General features: G+C 38.3%; 2 protein-coding genes across 4 annotated transcripts; one reads left to right on the forward strand and one right to left on the reverse strand.

Moving 5' to 3' along the window:
• The first annotated feature begins 1,064 nt into the window (after nt 1-1,064).
• Nucleotides 1,065-11,223, forward strand: LOC135633747 (cytochrome b-c1 complex subunit Rieske-4, mitochondrial-like). The gene is made up of 2 exons (XM_065143611.1): nt 1,065-1,350; nt 10,346-11,223. Exons 1-2 carry the CDS (start codon nt 1,167-1,169, stop codon nt 10,984-10,986), a joined length of 825 nt encoding a protein of 274 aa, XP_064999683.1. The 5' UTR covers nt 1,065-1,166; the 3' UTR covers nt 10,987-11,223.
• Nucleotides 11,224-12,351: 1,128 nt separating this feature from the next.
• Nucleotides 12,352-17,176, reverse strand: LOC135584445 (LRR receptor-like serine/threonine-protein kinase RPK2). Of its 3 annotated transcripts, XM_065141541.1 has the most exons (4): nt 15,483-17,176; nt 13,442-15,389; nt 12,901-13,000; nt 12,353-12,793 (listed from the first exon to the last, which is right to left on the reverse strand). In XM_065141541.1, the coding sequence occupies exons 1-2, from the start codon at nt 16,945-16,947 to the stop codon at nt 13,804-13,806; spliced, it is 3,051 nt and encodes a 1,016-aa protein (XP_064997613.1). In that variant the 5' UTR covers nt 16,948-17,176; the 3' UTR covers nt 12,353-12,793; nt 12,901-13,000; nt 13,442-13,803. The 3 variants fall into 3 exon arrangements, with proteins under 3 accessions (XP_064997612.1, XP_064997613.1, XP_064997611.1); XM_065141539.1 differs by having other exon boundaries at nt 13,442-17,176; XM_065141540.1 differs by lacking the exon at nt 12,901-13,000 and having other exon boundaries at nt 12,352-12,793; nt 13,442-17,176.

The following is a 17,176-nucleotide window of genomic DNA, read 5'->3' on the forward strand; positions in this document are numbered from 1 at the left end:
TACATTACTTAATTAACTCTAGTTTATCTGTCGTCAGAATATTTTTTCTTTTCCAAGTTGTTATGTCTTAATATCATATAGAGCAGATGTATAACAAAATTCAAAATATATGCATACTTCACATTGATTAATCAAGTGTTAATTTTTTAAAGAAGATATGGAGTGAGGTAATTATAATTAAATTTTGAATGCCAAACTTTTCTCAGTTTTTGCCTTGGCAAAGATATGTTATCACCTATCCAATGTTTCCTTTTTTCAAAGTAACTTCCAATGAAGTAAAATAAAAGAGATCCAAAAAGAAGTGATGGAAAAGAAAAGTGATCAAGAATCTAAGAGATAGTATAATTCAAATCATATAATTTTCATTGATAATTTTTCATTGTGTATTTCGAATTTAATTAAAATTTTTTTTTTTATTTTTTTTTATTATAATCAAAATAAAATTCAAACATCGGAATCGAATCGATGATCACATGGTTAAAAAGCTAGGCTCTACAGGCAAGCTAATTATATATTAACTATGTAATTAATTATATTTAATATCTTAATTTATATATTTTAAAAATTTATATTGATACCTTATAATTACAAAAGTGAAACAATCTAAATCCATTTACTCTAATGATGTTAGTTTTACTAACAGAAATATAAAAATTTATATATTATCATCGCTCTTCTTATTCACAATAGTCACCCGTGACACTGCATAATCATCATTCACCACCATTATCATCATTTGTATCAACTAAAATATTAAAATTATTTTTATATTTTTTTATTTGGTAAAATCGACAGCAGGAGAAATAAACTTATGTGTTTCGTTTTTATAAATATAAAGATATTAATATTTTTTTATAATCATAAACATGTAAATATTTTTTTTAAATATAATAATTAAATATTAAATATAACTAGGAGTAATATATAATTACGAATCTTTAATCAGTGCACAGTTGCGTAGAGCGAAACAATTTGATGTTCACTTCTGAGCCACTCGTTGTAGCCGTCCATATCGGTGGCATCAGCGGCCAGCTCGATCAACCACGTTAAATATGCCACATCCCTCGAAGCGGTGATTGCTTGGTCTTACTCCTCGCGTCTTCGTCTTACCCTCGTGCGAATCGTATCCCTACCGAAATCAGACGAGAAGAGAGGAGATTGATTCGATGCTGAGGGTCGCCGGAAGAAGACTCGCTGCTTCGCTCTCTTGGAGGCCCAGCTGCGCCTCCTCCACCTTCCTCTCCCGGACTCCGATCCCCGGTGCCGCCTCTTCCGATGACGATTCCAGATCTCACGTCGTGCCTTCCGCCGGCTTCCACTTTGAATCGGTTCTTCTCCGGTCTATCAGAGGTTTAGTATTCCTCCTTTCTATGAGATCCTTTTTCATATTTGCTTCAAAAGATTCAAGACCCGTAGCTAATGAATAGATGGCGTTATTTCTTCGTTTTTGTTGTTGGAAGAGGGAGATATGTATGATCGACGGATTTATGTGTGTATTTTGGAAAACAGAAAATTTTTTAGGCTCCTAATTAACTTTTCGATTAAGGATTGACTGATTTGTGTGAATAACACAATGATTAACACAGATTAATAAATGAATCCTAAAAAGCCGATTGATGTGCACATTTATTTTGGCTTATGGCGTTCCGTGAATGGACCAAGGACTTGAAAAGGGCTGCTGTTCTTCTCATGAAACTGTTCCTTTCTTGCACTTTGGTGATGCTCTGATGTCCTGATGGCAGAGTCTCTTGGTTTCTCTGTGATAAGCTCTCTTATGTGGTTTAGAAACTTTGGCCCATCATTTATTATTCTGTGTCAGCCCACCTTCTGTCTTATCGTGCAGCCAATTATTGTTTGAGATCACTTCTGTAGGCTTTTGTGGAAGGGGGAAATAGCAATTCTTAGAAATAGGAAGTAGTAATTTTGTCATATATATAAGCAAGCATTGTTTGATTGATGATAATTTAGTCTTTGGTTGAGGCAACTGTTGGAGCCGTAGGTTGGTATTTGTAGATGGGGTAAGATAGGGGGAGGGGGGGACATATTGTTGTCTGGAGATGTGATGAAAAGAGTAAAATGTAAGTTGTGAAGATTTTTCTAGAAATAAAAGGAAGATTTATGTAGTTGGTCTTTCTTCTTTTATAAAGTTTTTATGTTAAGGTTTGTGTTTTATCTTGGGGTTAGGTGTTAGGCGACGGTAAATTTTGGGCTGTGATAGTCATTTAAGGTGGTAAAGAGAATGCTGAGATACATGGAAGAAGAAAAGGGAGCCCAATGCCATGCCAGGATTGGCCCTTATTAAGAATAGCATTGTTTATATAGTAAACACGAAGATATGATCTTCTACATGATCATAACAATTATATTTGAACTTTTGAGGTGATGCTCTTCTCGATAAGATAGACTTGTTACTTTTATGTAAATAGCTAAATGGAGGAAGATCCCAGTACACGAGACTTCCCTAAATGCAGGGACTTTAGGTTGGAAAGGACTGGTGTTAAAGTAGACAACATTTTCTTTCCAATCAAAAATGTTGTTTCCATGACTTGCATATGGAAGTCTTGCCATGTTCATGCTAATGCTAAGGTCAATAGATCATGACCTCCAGTATGGGACAAGTTGACAATTGTCTTGGTGGCTTTCTTAGGACTTTTGTTCCTTTTATCACATGTTGGTTCCCTCATTTTCTGTTGTCATAAAAAAATTTAACAACATTAACTGATTCTCTATTAAGTATTAGTATATTCTTTAATTGCCACTATACACCATTAGCTATATAGTAATCCTTAATAATCTGCTTAGATTGAGAGAATTTGAGGGTTGACGACATACAAGGAGAAAAGAACTACAACTTTTTTAGTGACAAGTTTGGGCTAAAGGATGGAAACAAAATTGTGATTTTAAACCCATCCTACTTTCGACTTCCTTCCCCTCCGGTTATGTTATTGTTCCGGACGGCATTCCCAGTAGTGGTGTTGGTGGCGCACGAAGTCGGCGGTGTACCAGAGGAGATCTGGGCACCACCTCCGCTGTGAAGCTCTTCCCCTCTAGCTTTGCTCCCCTCCAATTATGCTATTGTTCCGGACAACATACCCAGTGGTGGCGGCGTCGGTGGCATTCCAAAGGAGATCCGGGCGTTGCCTTCGACCTCTTTGACGCGCTATGTATCCCTTTGTTTAATCCAATGTTCCTGTGCACTTATTAAGCTTTACTTGATGATATCTTAGAGCAGCATAACATTGCAGGTCAAGAAGAAGCTTTTAGCACTTCTTAAGCTTTACCGACCTCTGCAAAGCGCTATCCTCCCGGACGGCCTATCCGACGATGGTGTTAGTGGCGCGCGCAAGGCTGGTGACTCTTCTGCTTCTAATTTACGATTCGAGAGAGTTAGGGTCTACGATTGATGGTATAGATGAGAACTAGGCGTCAAGGCAAAGATGCTATTATTGAGTTGTCGAATGATGAAGACTTCAGTAAGTGTTTAAATTTTTTTTATTTTGAATCACTATGTTGAATGCAGATTTGTTGAATCATAGTTTTCAACTCCTGTTTTATTTGAATCACTATTTTGAAAGAGTGATTGTTTAATAAGATAAGAAAAGACAAATTCAAGTCAAAAATCAACTAATTAAAGGTCCAACAAAAGAATCAAACATTTTAAATAAGGAGCAAAATTACACATACCAGAATGTTTCAATAGATAACATATATGTTTTGATGGCATATCTAGCCTTTTACTATATTTTGAATATAAAAGCTAGGAAAATGCACCCCACGTACTTGTATTTGAAACACAACCAACAAGCTTATATTGTATGATTAAATAAGGGTAACATGTGTTGCATTTTATCTTAATAATGTAAATTAATAACTTTTTTAAAATACTAGAACAAAGTATATAATTTGTCGAAGATCCTAAAACATTGTCAAAGTATTGATAGGTAATGCAATTCAAAAAATGAATTAACTCTTTTCTTTATGTCGAATATGTCAAGGACTACTTGATCTGTCACTATCGAGAAATACACTTGATATGAGCCATTGTATGTAATAAAAAGGCTACTTATAGAGCATCAATAATGAAGCTCAATGCATTTTGATCAAGTTTGTGCCAATGAGAAAAAAAGGCCTTCTAGACAAGTGGTATATTTAATGATTAGATGTATAAATGATAGATATTGTGATTAGAATTTTATAATTTATAGCTATATCTTTCTTATAGAATGTATAGAATTTTTATTTAATGTCAGTTGAGTTATCTGTACTTTTGTTACGTTTATAGTATTTTTTCTTCTTATTGTAAATGGTTTTTTTGTTGACTATGATAGTGGTTTCAATGAGAGAGAGAATGAAGGGGATGAAATAGAAAAATGGTTGACAGATGCAATAGTACAAGGGGAGGTCGAGAAAACTGATTAAGAACATATGATTCATGAGGCAAATCTTACTCGAGTTATATATGCATTGGACTAGCTTAAGCAATCTGCTGCCATACTATCAAAAGAATAATAGTGATGGTGAAGATATAGCAGTTGGTGTCAAAGTGGATGACAAAAACAGAAATAAAATACAATATCCATGTTTTGATATTAAAGGTGACAAGAATAATCATGATTTTTAATTTGGAATATGTTTTGCTGATGCTGAAGAGTTTCGTGTTGCGATCAAACAACCTGCCATTTTTATGGGTAAACAACTCAGATATATAAAAAATGATAATGATAAGATTATGGTGGTATGCTAAGCTGGATGTAACTGGATGATATATGCATCGAAAATATAAGGACAAACAACTTTGCAAGTAAAATCTTTGAATGCAGAACATTTATGTGGGAGATCATTTGACAATCCTCTAGTTACAGTGAAGTGGTTGGCCGATAAATATTGTGATAGGATTAGAGTGAATCCCACTTGGCCAGCTAAGTCTTCGAAGGCAACAATCCAACAAGAGTATGTTTTGAATATTCATATACACAGTGTATAGAGTGAAGAATGAAGTATTGTCAATGATCACAGGTACTGAAAGGGAGGAATATGGTTTGTTATGGAATTATTGCCAAGAGATATATAACAAAAATTCGACGAGCATATGTGTCATCAAATATAGATCTGACAGGAAAAATGATATATTTTGTAGAATTTACATTTGATTTGCTGCACTGAAGGAAGGATTCTTACAGTGTAGGCACATTATAGGCATTGATGGATATCATTTGAGTTCTACATCGAAAGGTGTATTATTGATTACTGTTGGGATTTACCTAAATAATCGAATGTATCTATTTGCATATGCAGTTATTGAGAAGGAGAACAATGATACATTGGAATTGGTTCATCAGTTTCTTGGTCAGGGATTTAAATTTCTTAGTTAGCAGTGCAGATGAGTGGACATTCATCACTGACAAATAAAAAAGTATATTGGAGGTCATTGCACATTTGCTTCCTGGCGCTGAGCACAGATTCTGTTTGAAACATTTCTACAATAATTTTAAGAAGAAGCATAAGGGATTAGCACTGGAGAAATTATTTTATAGAGCTGCGAGAGCTACAAGGTGCATGAATTTAAGCAAGCAACTTTATACACTTTGTGTATATGAACATTCAAAGCATACTCTTGTTGGATTATTGTCTTCAAAGACTTAACTGTAGCTAGAAGATTGTCAAATGATCTCCTACATGAATGTTCTGCATTCAAAGTTTTTACTTGCAAAGTTACCTATCATTGTATTTTCGATGCATATATCATCCAGTTACATCCAGTTTGGCTGACCACCATAATCCTATCCTTATCATTTTTTACATATATGAGTTGTTTGCCAATAGAAATGACATGTTTAATCGCATCATGAAACTCTTCAGCATCAACAAAATATATTCCAAGTTGAAAATCATGGTTATTCTTGTTACCTCCAACATCAAAGTATGGATATTGTATTTTATTTTTGTTTTTGTCATCCACTTTGACACCAACTGCTGCATCTTCACCATCACTATTATCCTTTTCATCTTTTGATAATATGACGGCAGATTGCCTAAGCTGGTACAATGTATATATAACTCGAGTAAGGTTTACCTTATGAATCATAGGCTGTTGATCAGTTTACTCGACCTTTCCTTGTATTGTTGTATCTGCTAACCATTTTTCTATTTCATCCCCTTCATTCTCACTCTTAGTGAAATCACTTTTACAGTCAACAAAAAAACCATCTACAATAAGAGGCAAAAACATCATCAACGTAACAAAAGTAAAGATAACTCAGCTGATATATTAAATAAAAATTTTATACATTTTATAAGAAAGATATAGCTATAAATTATAAAATTTTCATCACAATATCTGTCATTCTATACATCTAATTATTAAGTGGACCACTTTTCTAGAGAAGGCTTAGTTTAGGCCTTTTTTCTCATGCCCTGGCATAAACTTGACCAAAATGCATTCAGCTTCATTAGTGATGCTTTATCAGTAGCCTTTTTATCGCATATGGTGGCTCTTATCAAGTGTGTTTCTTGATAGTGGTAAATCAAGTAGTCCTTGACATAAAGGAAAGAGTTAATTCATTTTTTGAATTGCATTACTTATCAGCACTTTGGTAGTGTTTTTAGGATCTTTGACAAATTTTATACTTTGTTCTAGTATTTTAAAAAAGTTCTTAATATACGTTATTAAGATAGAATGCAACACATGTTACCCTTATTTGATCATACAACATAATCTTGTTAGTTGTGTTTCAAATACAAGTATGTGGGAGACATTTTCTTAGCTTTTTTGTTCAAAATATAGTAAAAGGCTGGATATGCCATCAAAACATATATATTGTATATTGAAACATTGTGATACATGTAATTTTACTCCCTATTTGAAATGCTTGATTCATTTGCTAGACCTTTAATTAGTTGATTTTTGACTTGAATTTGACTCTTCTTATCTTATTAAACAATCACTTTTTTAGCACAATGATTCAAATTAAACAGGTGTTGAAAACCATGATTTAAACTATGATCCAACAAATCTGCATTCAACATAGTGATTCAAAATAAAAAAATTTAGACACTTACTGAAGTCTTCATCATTTGACAACTCAATAATAGGATCTTTGTCTTGACACCTCATCCTCATTTATACCATTAATTATATACCCTAACTTGAATCGTAGATCAGAAGTTGGAGAGCCACCAGCCTTGTGTGCACCACTGACACCACCGTTGGATAGACCGCCTAGGAGGATAGTGAAGCCGGAGGAGAGGATAGCGCTTCACAGAGGTCGGTAAAGCTTAAGAAGTGCTAAAAGCTTCTTCTTGACCTGTAATGTTATGTTGCTCTAAGATATCAAGTAGAACTTAAGAAGTGCACAAGATCATTGGATTAAACCAAGGGATATATAGCACTTCACAGAGGTCGGAGGCGGTGCATAGAACGCCACCGGCCTCGTGTGCCACCGACATCGCCGCTGGGTTTGCTGTCCAGAACAATAGCATAGTCGGAGGGGAGAAGTTTATGTGAAAACCCTTTTTATCGACGCCGTTGAAGTATATGTGAAATTAATAATTTGAAACAGATGAGGATAGTGAAATTATTTTTTTACCCCTTTTATTCGTGCTCTTTTTTCACATGATAGCATGTGCAAGCTTTTTCATCGATAGTGTTGATGATGTAAGGAGAATTAAGGTTAAATGTTTCAGTTTCGTAAGTATAGGAATCTCAACTTTACATTTTAAAGTATAGGAATCGAGATGCTAAACATAGTTAATACATGAGGTAATCTGTAATTAGCTCGGCTTTAGATGATACAAGCTCTTATTTTTGCATATGTAAGGTTTAAAGTATATGTCAAACCAGTCTGTACCAAGCAGTATTTATTATGCGAAAAAGCAATTTCATTTAGTAATGGTTCACCGCTGGACATTTGCTTGATATGCTTACCATCCATTGTCTACTGCTCAATGCAAACTAGTATTCATCTTGTACCCACACCCTATTAGCTCTTTTCTCCCCCCTTCCCACCAAATTTCATATCATCTTTTTGCCCAATTTCATATTAGTCTAGAGATTGATATCCATACTCAAAATAGATAAGGTCGGTATTCTGAGGGATTGTTCGAACTTCGAACAATTATGATTTAGATGATTAAGTTGAGTGAGCACCAGTTCACGATTGGTTGTTATAAAACTATGCTTTAAGGCACTAATCCTTTGGGTATGTCGTCCGGAACAATAGTGCAGCCGGAGGGGAGGAAAGTTGGAGGGGAAGATAGCGCTTCACAGAGGAGGCAGTGCTCGAATCTCCTTCGGAACGCCACTGGCCTTGTGTGCCACTGACGCCGTCGCTGGGTATGTCGTCGGAACAATAACGTAGCTGGAGGGGAAGATAGCTCTTCACAGAGGAGGTGGCGCCCGGATCTCCTCTGGAATGCCATCGGCCTCGTGCACCATCGCCACCGTCGCTCGGTATGTCGTTTGGAACAATAACACAACCGGAGGGGAGGAGAAGATAGCGGTGCTTCACAGAGGAGGCGGTGCTCGGATCTCCTTTGGAATGCCACTGGCATTACACACCACTGATGCCACCGTTGGGTTTGCTATCCAAAACGATAGCGCAGTTGGAGGGGAAAAGTTTATGTGAAAACCCTTTTTACCAACTCCACTGATGTTTATGTGAAATTAATAATTTATAACGGATGAGGATAGTGAAATTATTTTTTTACCCCTTTTATTCGTGTCCTTTTTGCACGTGACAACATGTGTGATTTTTTTCGTTGATAAAATTGATGACAGAAGGAGAATTGAGGTTAAATGTTTCACTTTTGTAAGTATAGAAATCCTAATGTAACTTTTTAAAGTGTAGGGATCGAGATGTTAAATGGAACTAACTACAAAAAATAATCTGTAATTAGCCCGGCTTTAGATGATACGAGCTCTTATATATGGTTATATAAGGTTTAAAGTTTGTGTCAAACCAGTCTGTACCAAGCAGTATTTATTATGCAAAATAGCAATTTCATTTAGTAATGGTTCTCCACTGGACATTTGCTTGATATGCTTACCATCCATTGTCTACTGCTGAACGCAAATTAGTATTCAGCCTATACCCACATCCCATTAGCTCTTTTCTCCCCCCTTGCCACCCAATTCCATATCATCTTTTTGCCCAATTTCATATCAGTCTGGAGACTGATATCCAGACTCCAAATAGATCAGGCTGGTATACTGAGGGATTGTTCGGACAATTATGATTTAGATGATTAAGTTGAGTGAGCACCAGTTCAGGATTGGTTGTTATAAAACTATGCTTTAAGGCACTAATCTTGGTTCATCTAGGGGGACCGTTGGCCAGAGACCTTGACTATCTTTTAGTCTCTAGTCAGTACTTTCTAGCTTATGTACAAGTGAGCTGTTGGGATTTCCTATGCAGCTAAAATTTCTGAATGCAGCTATAACTAATTCGTTTGGGCTCCTCAAATCTTATTTTTAAGCCAACATCCAGCTCTTGGCATTTCATCTCTGTGCTACGCATTTAAATTGTGATTATGTTTGCACATGGATCTAGTCATTTGATGGACCATATCTGTGTGCTTTGTGCCCCTTGTGATGATGTATTTTATTTCAACCGATATTTCTTCAGCTCAGTATTGAAGTTTCTTTTATAACTACATTATATTGTGGCCCAGAAAATATATGACATGGAAAAGTAGGCAATGTGCAGTATTTTAATTCTGACTAAATGTACGAGCAGCCTCTTTTTTGTTCTGTGATTTTGTTCATGAGGCTTTGAGTTGCTTAAATCCTTAAGCAAGTTATACATTGGCTTGTATACACTTAGAGTTAGCTGTCAGAGATGAATTTCTTTGCCCTCTTTTTTTCGTTTACTTTCGATGCTTATCAAGGATAAAAGACACTCATCTAGGGCTTTGTAATATGTCCGATTTGATCAACAATGGCATCTGATGAGTGTGTGGGACTGAGCAACTGTGGTGCACTTGTTTGATGGTTGAGCTATGCGAAAAGCGTGTTTATTTTCTGCATCATTTCACTGGATCATGAACTACTTGCTATATTAGAAGCAGAAAGATTAATTGTAATTTGAGAATTGGCTGACAGCTGGTGAAATAAATTACAATAACACTTCTCACATATGTTCTTGTAATGTTCGATGAGCATCATAATACTTGTATTCTTTCCTTACTGGGTAGTAAATGTCCTCTTTTTCGAAGCTTGTAGTAAAATAGTAATATTAGTCACTGTTGCATGACACTTGAGTAATCTTTTTAGGAGCTGCAGTGTCTTCACTTTTTGCTTATAATCATAAAGAATTGCCTAGATTTATCTGATCCTTTTATCATCCAGGTCTTGCTACTCAATCACTTACTCAAAATCAAGATCTGGGGTTAGTGGATCTTCCAGCCACCGTAGCAGCTGCAAAGAACCCAACCTCTAAGATTGTCTATGACGAGTACAATCATGAGCGCTTCCCACCAGGCGATCCTAGCAAACGAGCATTTGCATATTTTGTTTTGACTGGTGGGAGATTTGTTTATGCCTCTTTGCTTCGCCTCCTGATTCTTAAGTTTGTTTTGAGCATGTCTGCCAGCAAGGATGTACTTGCCCTAGCATCATTGGAGGTTGATCTCTCTAACATTGAGCCTGGGAACACAGTGACTGTTAAGTGGCGTGGCAAGCCAGTTTTTATTAGGCGACGAACTGAATCTGATATAAAGATGGCAAACAGCGTGGATGTGTCATCCCTTCGTGATCCACAGGAGGATTCGGCCAGGGTGAAGAACCCTGAGTGGCTTATCGTCGTTGGTGTTTGTACTCATCTTGGTTGCATTCCTCTGCCCAATGCCGGAGACTTTGGAGGCTGGTTTTGCCCTTGCCATGGCTCTCACTACGATGTCTCTGGCAGGATCCGCAAAGGCCCAGCACCTTTTAATCTAGAGGTTCCAACATACACCTTCTTGGAAGAGAACAAATTACTCGTCGGATGAGAGTAGATGATGTGGTTCTCTAACTTTTCATCCTTCAAATAAATTTTTACTTGTTCAATGTCCTATTAAATAAATTGGATGCCTGTCGGCCAGTTTTATTCTGGCTTTGAACTGTCAATAATTGTTTGTTGCTACTACGTAAAATCATGTTATGTTACCGTATGAAATGAATTGGTATCATGAGCAAGAGTTTGGTATTGTTTAAATTACATTTATAATAATTTCATGTTTCAGGAAGTGGACCATAGAATTCTGAGTCATTGTGCTGGTAAATCTACTGTGTTCTTTGTGGATTGTTGGGCGTTTGTTTACTGCACCATAAAGAACTCCAAACTCCTCGAATGCTTAAGGTATGAAACTTACTATGCATTTGAAGAGAACTCAATAAGCTCAATCAGGACATCCATCTGTTCTGGAATCCAAATGCAACATCGAGGACTAAAACCTATGAATCACTCAGCTCTCTATAATTTAGCTTTGAACGAGTCTCTTGATTTCTGTGCTAATCTTTTCTCGATCAACTCACTACTACCTTTTAAATTCACAATAACCTCATGGTAATGAAACCACAATTATAGCAACAAAAATTGATGACACTATATAATTTTTTTGAAGATAATATATCGTCATGGAAGATGTTTTTTTTGGGGGGGTTAAAAAATGAATGATGAAGATGAGATTCAAGTTAGAAACTTATCGGATGATGATCTGATCTATCAAAGTTTTTATCTCATTTAAACACGACACTTGTGTCATCACTAAACCAATGTTTTAGGTGTGGAAAAAAATAAATGAACTTGAGTCCACATTCTTTGGTTGATGATTTTAATGAGCAGTAAGATTCTTAAAAGAGAAACCACACATGCTTAAAAGATTCTCAAAATGAGTATTAGAGTAGAGTTGGAATTGGACTTTCTTTGACTTCACAGCAAAAGATAGTTGCAAGTAATGCTAATTTATTTTGAGATCTCCCTGTTTTCCCCAACTTTCTATGTAACAACAATGAAATTAATGTCAACTGTTGGCATTTTGATCACACACAATCTGTAGATTTATAGTTGCACAATACAGAAAAAAAATATGGATGGATGATGCTAAAAAGGGCCTGTATGGCAAGTTGCAAGGACAAAAGTATTTACAACATAGGCTTAGCAAAATAGAAGCTAACTTCCACCAAAAGTATTTCCTCAGAAAAAAAAAAGGCAGGAAAAAATATACAATTCTGCTGAAATATCCTATATATCTCTATTCCACCGAAATCGATTAAGTAGAGATCAATTTCAGATCTTCCATATGACAAATGAGCAAACATAAGACAACACAGAAAGACAACCAAAAAAATTATGGCAGGCACCTTGTACTTCAAGAAATTATAGAAATTTCATGATTTCAAATTTTACAAAACATAATCCTTCCCTTCAATTGTGATTAAAATATACTGTTTCAGAAAAATACTTAACCAGAAGGCAAATAAATTGCCTGACTCTAGTATTGTTTGGGTTAACAGTTGCAACTCAAGCAAAGAGCTAAGATTTCGATTTGGACATTTTTTGACCAACTCATAGGATCCCATATAAGAGAACAAAATTTTGATATCATATAGGGAAGATGGAGAAACTATCTATCATGAATAATCGGCAGACTTGGGAACTTCTGATAATCAGCTAGCCCTCCAGTTATACACACCGCATTGTGCATCTCAGCTGTTGTGCATTATTTGTTATTTTATACACTGCAATGTGTCTCTGCTCATGTCTGTGATTTGTAATTGCCAACAAGAACTTGTTGTCAAATCAGTTCATTCCTCCTGTAAAACAAAATGGAAATTCAGTGATAAAAGATGACACTGGCATATTAAACTTAGAGAGGATGAAATATGAATGCAAAAGAGATCCAGCAATTTGATGGCATTACCTAAGGTATAGGGAAATCTCGAAAGATGTGCATTGGATCCTCAACGTTTTCTCTTGAGGCTTGTGCCTACAAAGTTTAAGTTTTCTCTCGAGGCTTGTGCCTACAATGTTTAAGTACTAATAAATATCGAAGCAAAGAAAGATCAATCTTGTATCTCATTCACTGAGTAAAGAATGCAGCACTATTACACGGACCTATCTAAAAGAGTACCTGAAACATAAGCATGTTTTCTACACACAAAATTCTATTTAAGATGAGGTATAGATAAATCCAGACAAATGAGCCCTAGTGCACCATAATATTCAGTGTCTCACATCAGAATTGTTCTCATGAATGCCGTTCCATTTTCAAAGGCAACATCCATATGAGTTATTTGGCTCATCATGTTCTTGACACATAAAAACATCACTAATGAGTGTTTTATTTAGAAAAAAATTTTGCATCCAAGATATATATAGTAATAAATTGAGTTCAAATCCAATCACCATGGTCCACAAAAGAAAAATACTAAACAAATATGAACTTATGATTGAAAAGTCACCTTTGATGGCCCCAGCAGTTCACAACCTCACTGCCTACTCAGCATTTTCATTGAAGATGGAAGATCAGCAAGGACAACTGTTAAATAACTTGGAATTCATCTAATTATCATGCTGCAAATCAATGCATTTGAAATAGCAACTAGCAAACGGCGCTAATGCTGGTCCCAAGCCCCGATGAGAAAGATGGATGATTGCATTAGGTCACTGACAGCCAGCAAGCATAAGACCATGCCAACCATTTTCAGTATAGGACTGGGTCATCACTCAGAAATAACACGAGGCACCTTAATTGGCTGACTCTGATTGGTTGAGCCATTATGATTTTTTGTTTTCTAGTTGTTGTAACTTGTAATAATAGCAACTAGCTCTTCAGTTGTTTTAGTGTCAAAACCACCTGCTTCATTGATGGTCGAACAGAAAGAGACTCCACTGTACAGGACAACGCAAGCTTCAACATCGATACCAACTTATCTTTTGGTCCATTCTCCCAAAGTCCTTGAGAGAACAGCTCACCAGCACGGTCCTCCTGAATCAATAATCTTCCCCAAGCAACGATGGTAAAGCCATTCCCATATTCTGAGAATGATGGATCCAAAGATCTCTTTCCAGACATCAACTCAAGAAGCACAACACCAAAGCTGTAAACATCAGCCTTATCTGAAACCCTACAAGTAGTTGCATATTCAGGTGCAACATAACCAAAGGTACCTGCAACATCAGTCGTTGCATGTGTCTGTGAAACTTCTAGAAGCCTTGCTAAACCAAAATCAGAAAGATAAGCATTTAGCTTCTCATCAAGTAGGATGTTACTTGGTTTGATGTCCCTGTGAACTATCCTGGGGACACAGGAGTAGTGGAGGTAAGACAGGGCCTGTGCGACATCTAAAGCTATCTTATGAACCTCATACCAAGTTACATTTCTGTTGGACATATGGCGGATGAATGTCTCGAGGTTCCCACCAGAGAGGTAGTTATAAATTAGAAATGTGTTGATTTCTCCCATATGATACCCAATGAGAGTTACGAGGTTCTTATGTCGAACCCGACCAAGTGTTCTGATCTCAGCATCAAACTGTTGGAGACCTTGGAACCTGCCAATGGAAAGCCTCTTTACGGCTACTAAAAAACCTGGAACCAGTTCTCCCTTATAAGTGGCCCCAAATCCACCGGTACCAATCAAGTTCTGGATGCTGAAATTACCAGTAGCTCGGACAACATTCTCATAAGTCAGCTCAGCTGGAACATCTGTAAAGGTCACGACCAACTTCTTTCTTAAACTGGTGATTCTGACAAATTTCCTTCTTCCAGAAACCAATACAAAAGTTAGCACCAAAAGAACAGAGACTAAGACAGAGGCTGAAGCTACTGCTGCTATTGTGAAGTACTTTAACCTACTCTTTCGACGACCCTGATCAGGTATTTCAGTCTTAAAAGGAATTCCGGATGGTGCGCTCATACTTGGATCTTGACATGGTTTAAGAAATGAATTGCCTAAGAAGAACTTACAGTCAGTAGAATGTTCCAGATGTGGAATATCTCCCGAGAGGTTGTTGAAAGAGACATCGAGCTCAATAAGTCGGTGAAGTGCCGAGAAAGATGGAGGAATAGTGCCTGAGAGTTGATTATTATTGAGCAACAGCACTTCAAGGTTAGTAGCATTTGCCAAACTTGGAGGGATACTGCCTGTAAAAGAATTTCTTGACAAGTCCAGCACAGTTAGAGAAGACAGTCCATCAAACTGAGTTGGAATTCCCCCAGAAAAGTTGTTCCCACCAAGCAGAACTTGTTCCAGAGCCTTCAGTCCCCTCAGTTTATCTGGAGTAGAGCCATTAAAGTAGTTATTTCTCAAATCAAGATGTCTGAGTAAATTTAAGTTTCTGATTTCAGAAGGTATGGAACCATGAAGCCGGTTGTTAGCTGCCTCAAAGCTCTTCAGCAGCCAACAATCTGTAAGAATATCATTGACACCACCAGACATCTGATTAACAGTGAGATTAACTGCAAAGCCGCTGCCTACTTGACATGATCCAAAGAGCTTACCAGAAATTGATCCATTGAACCCATTGTTGTTCAAAGACAACCCATAGGGAAAGCTATCATCAAGCGGCATAACAAAAGATGGCAATGGCCCAATAAAGTGGTTCTGGCTAAAGTCATGAAGAACAACAAAACTATCGTCAAGAACTAACGCAAAGGGGTTGTCTCTTTGAGTACTCTGAAGAAGATCAGCAGAGTATGCAATCAGAAGATTGTCCTCATCCAGCGGGTCGCCGCTCTTACTCAATGATGCCAAATTATATGAACAATCCATGTCAAAGAATCCTGGCAGAGAACCAGTCACAGAGTTCTGGCTGATGTTGAAGTAAGCCATGCAGGGAATTCCTAATGAAGCAGGAAGCAAACCCTGCAAATAGTTTGAGCTCAAATCTAAGAATGACAGGTTTCTACACGTTTCAAGCCATTCTGGTATCACACCAGCAATGTAATTCTGTCCAAGATTAAGAATCCCTAGACTACACGAACCGTTCCGGCTATCTGGCAAACACCCATCAAGATTAGCTCTTGGAGCCCAAAGAATCTCAAGACTTGGAATCGAGAATATCTCTGCTGGCATTGATCCAATGAATGCATTAAACTCCTCGACATTGCTTGAACCACCAGTGGAATCGAAGTCCATCAAGTTGGTGAGCCTAAGAACAGAGAGCTTCTGGCAAAGGGCGAGCTCCCTTGGTATTCTGTCAGTGAGACTGTTCCTTGAAACATCAAGAACCCGAAGATCCAATAACTGACCAATTGCAGCCGGAATCCGACCTTCTAATATGTTCCGATCCAGCAACAAAGTTTGGATTTTGGTACATCTTCCGATCGCCGGGGGGATTCTGCCCACCAAGAGATTACTAGAGAGCCTAAGATGCGTTAGACACGAGCAAGAACCGAGGGGGTCAACAGTAATCTTCCCGGAGAGCTGATTGAACGACAAGTCTACGGATTGAAGGTTGGAGGATCCAATGAGGCTCTCCGGGATCGCGCCGGAGAGCGAGTTATGACTAAGATCAAGGACACTGAGGGACGGAAGACGGCTTATCTCATCAGGAATCTTGCCGGAAAAGTTGTTGCGACGGAGGTCGAGCACCTCGAGGCGGCAGAGGCTCCCGATCGCCGCGGCCGGAATGTCGCCGGAAAAGGCGTTGTGGGGGAGGGAGAGAACGCGGAGCTCGGTTAGATTCCCGAGGGCGGCCGCCAGCCTCCCGGAGAGCGGCGACGACGGGGTGCCGGTGAGGTTGAGGGCGGTGACGCGGCCGGAGACGGCGTCACAGGTGACGCCGCGCCAGGTGCAGTGGCGGCGGGCGACGGGGCTCCAGCCGGAGAGGAGAGAGGCGGGGTCGAGGGCGACGGAGCTTTTAAAAGCCAGAAGGGCGGCCTGGTCGGTCGAGGCGGGGCCGGGCGAGGGGGACGAGGGGGCGAGGAGAGAGAACGAGAGCGCGAGGACGATGAGGAACGCCATTGTGGCCAAGGGAGAGGTAGAAAGAAGCAGCGCGGCCGAGGTGGCCACCGGGGCGGTGGTGGCGGAGGTGGCGAGGCTCCGCAAACGCTTACTACAGAGAGAGCGAGCGAGCGAGAGAGAGAGAGAGAGATGTCATTTGAAGGTATAGCTGGTTTGATTTCAGGGTGCCATACCGAGATCGGACGGCTGAGACGAAGGGGTGGGATAGATCGGACGACTGAGGAGAAGG

The sequence above is a fragment of the Musa acuminata genome, chromosome BXJ3-3, assembly GCF_036884655.1.
Source record: "Musa acuminata AAA Group cultivar baxijiao chromosome BXJ3-3, Cavendish_Baxijiao_AAA, whole genome shotgun sequence".
NCBI lineage: Eukaryota > Viridiplantae > Streptophyta > Magnoliopsida > Zingiberales > Musaceae > Musa > Musa acuminata.

Bases quoted from the DNA above. Each gene is read 5' to 3' on its own strand.
- LOC135633747 (XM_065143611.1), top strand. From the start codon at position 1,167: ATGCTGAGGGTCGCCGGAAGAAGACTCGCTGCTTCGCTCTCTTGGAGG. The intron at 1,351-10,345 runs GTTTAGTATTCC...TTTATCATCCAG, and splicing joins TCTTCTCCGGTCTATCAGAG to GTCTTGCTACTCAATCACTT.
- LOC135584445 (XM_065141540.1), bottom strand. From the start codon at position 16,947: ATGGCGTTCCTCATCGTCCTCGCGCTCTCGTTCTCTCTCCTCGCCCCC.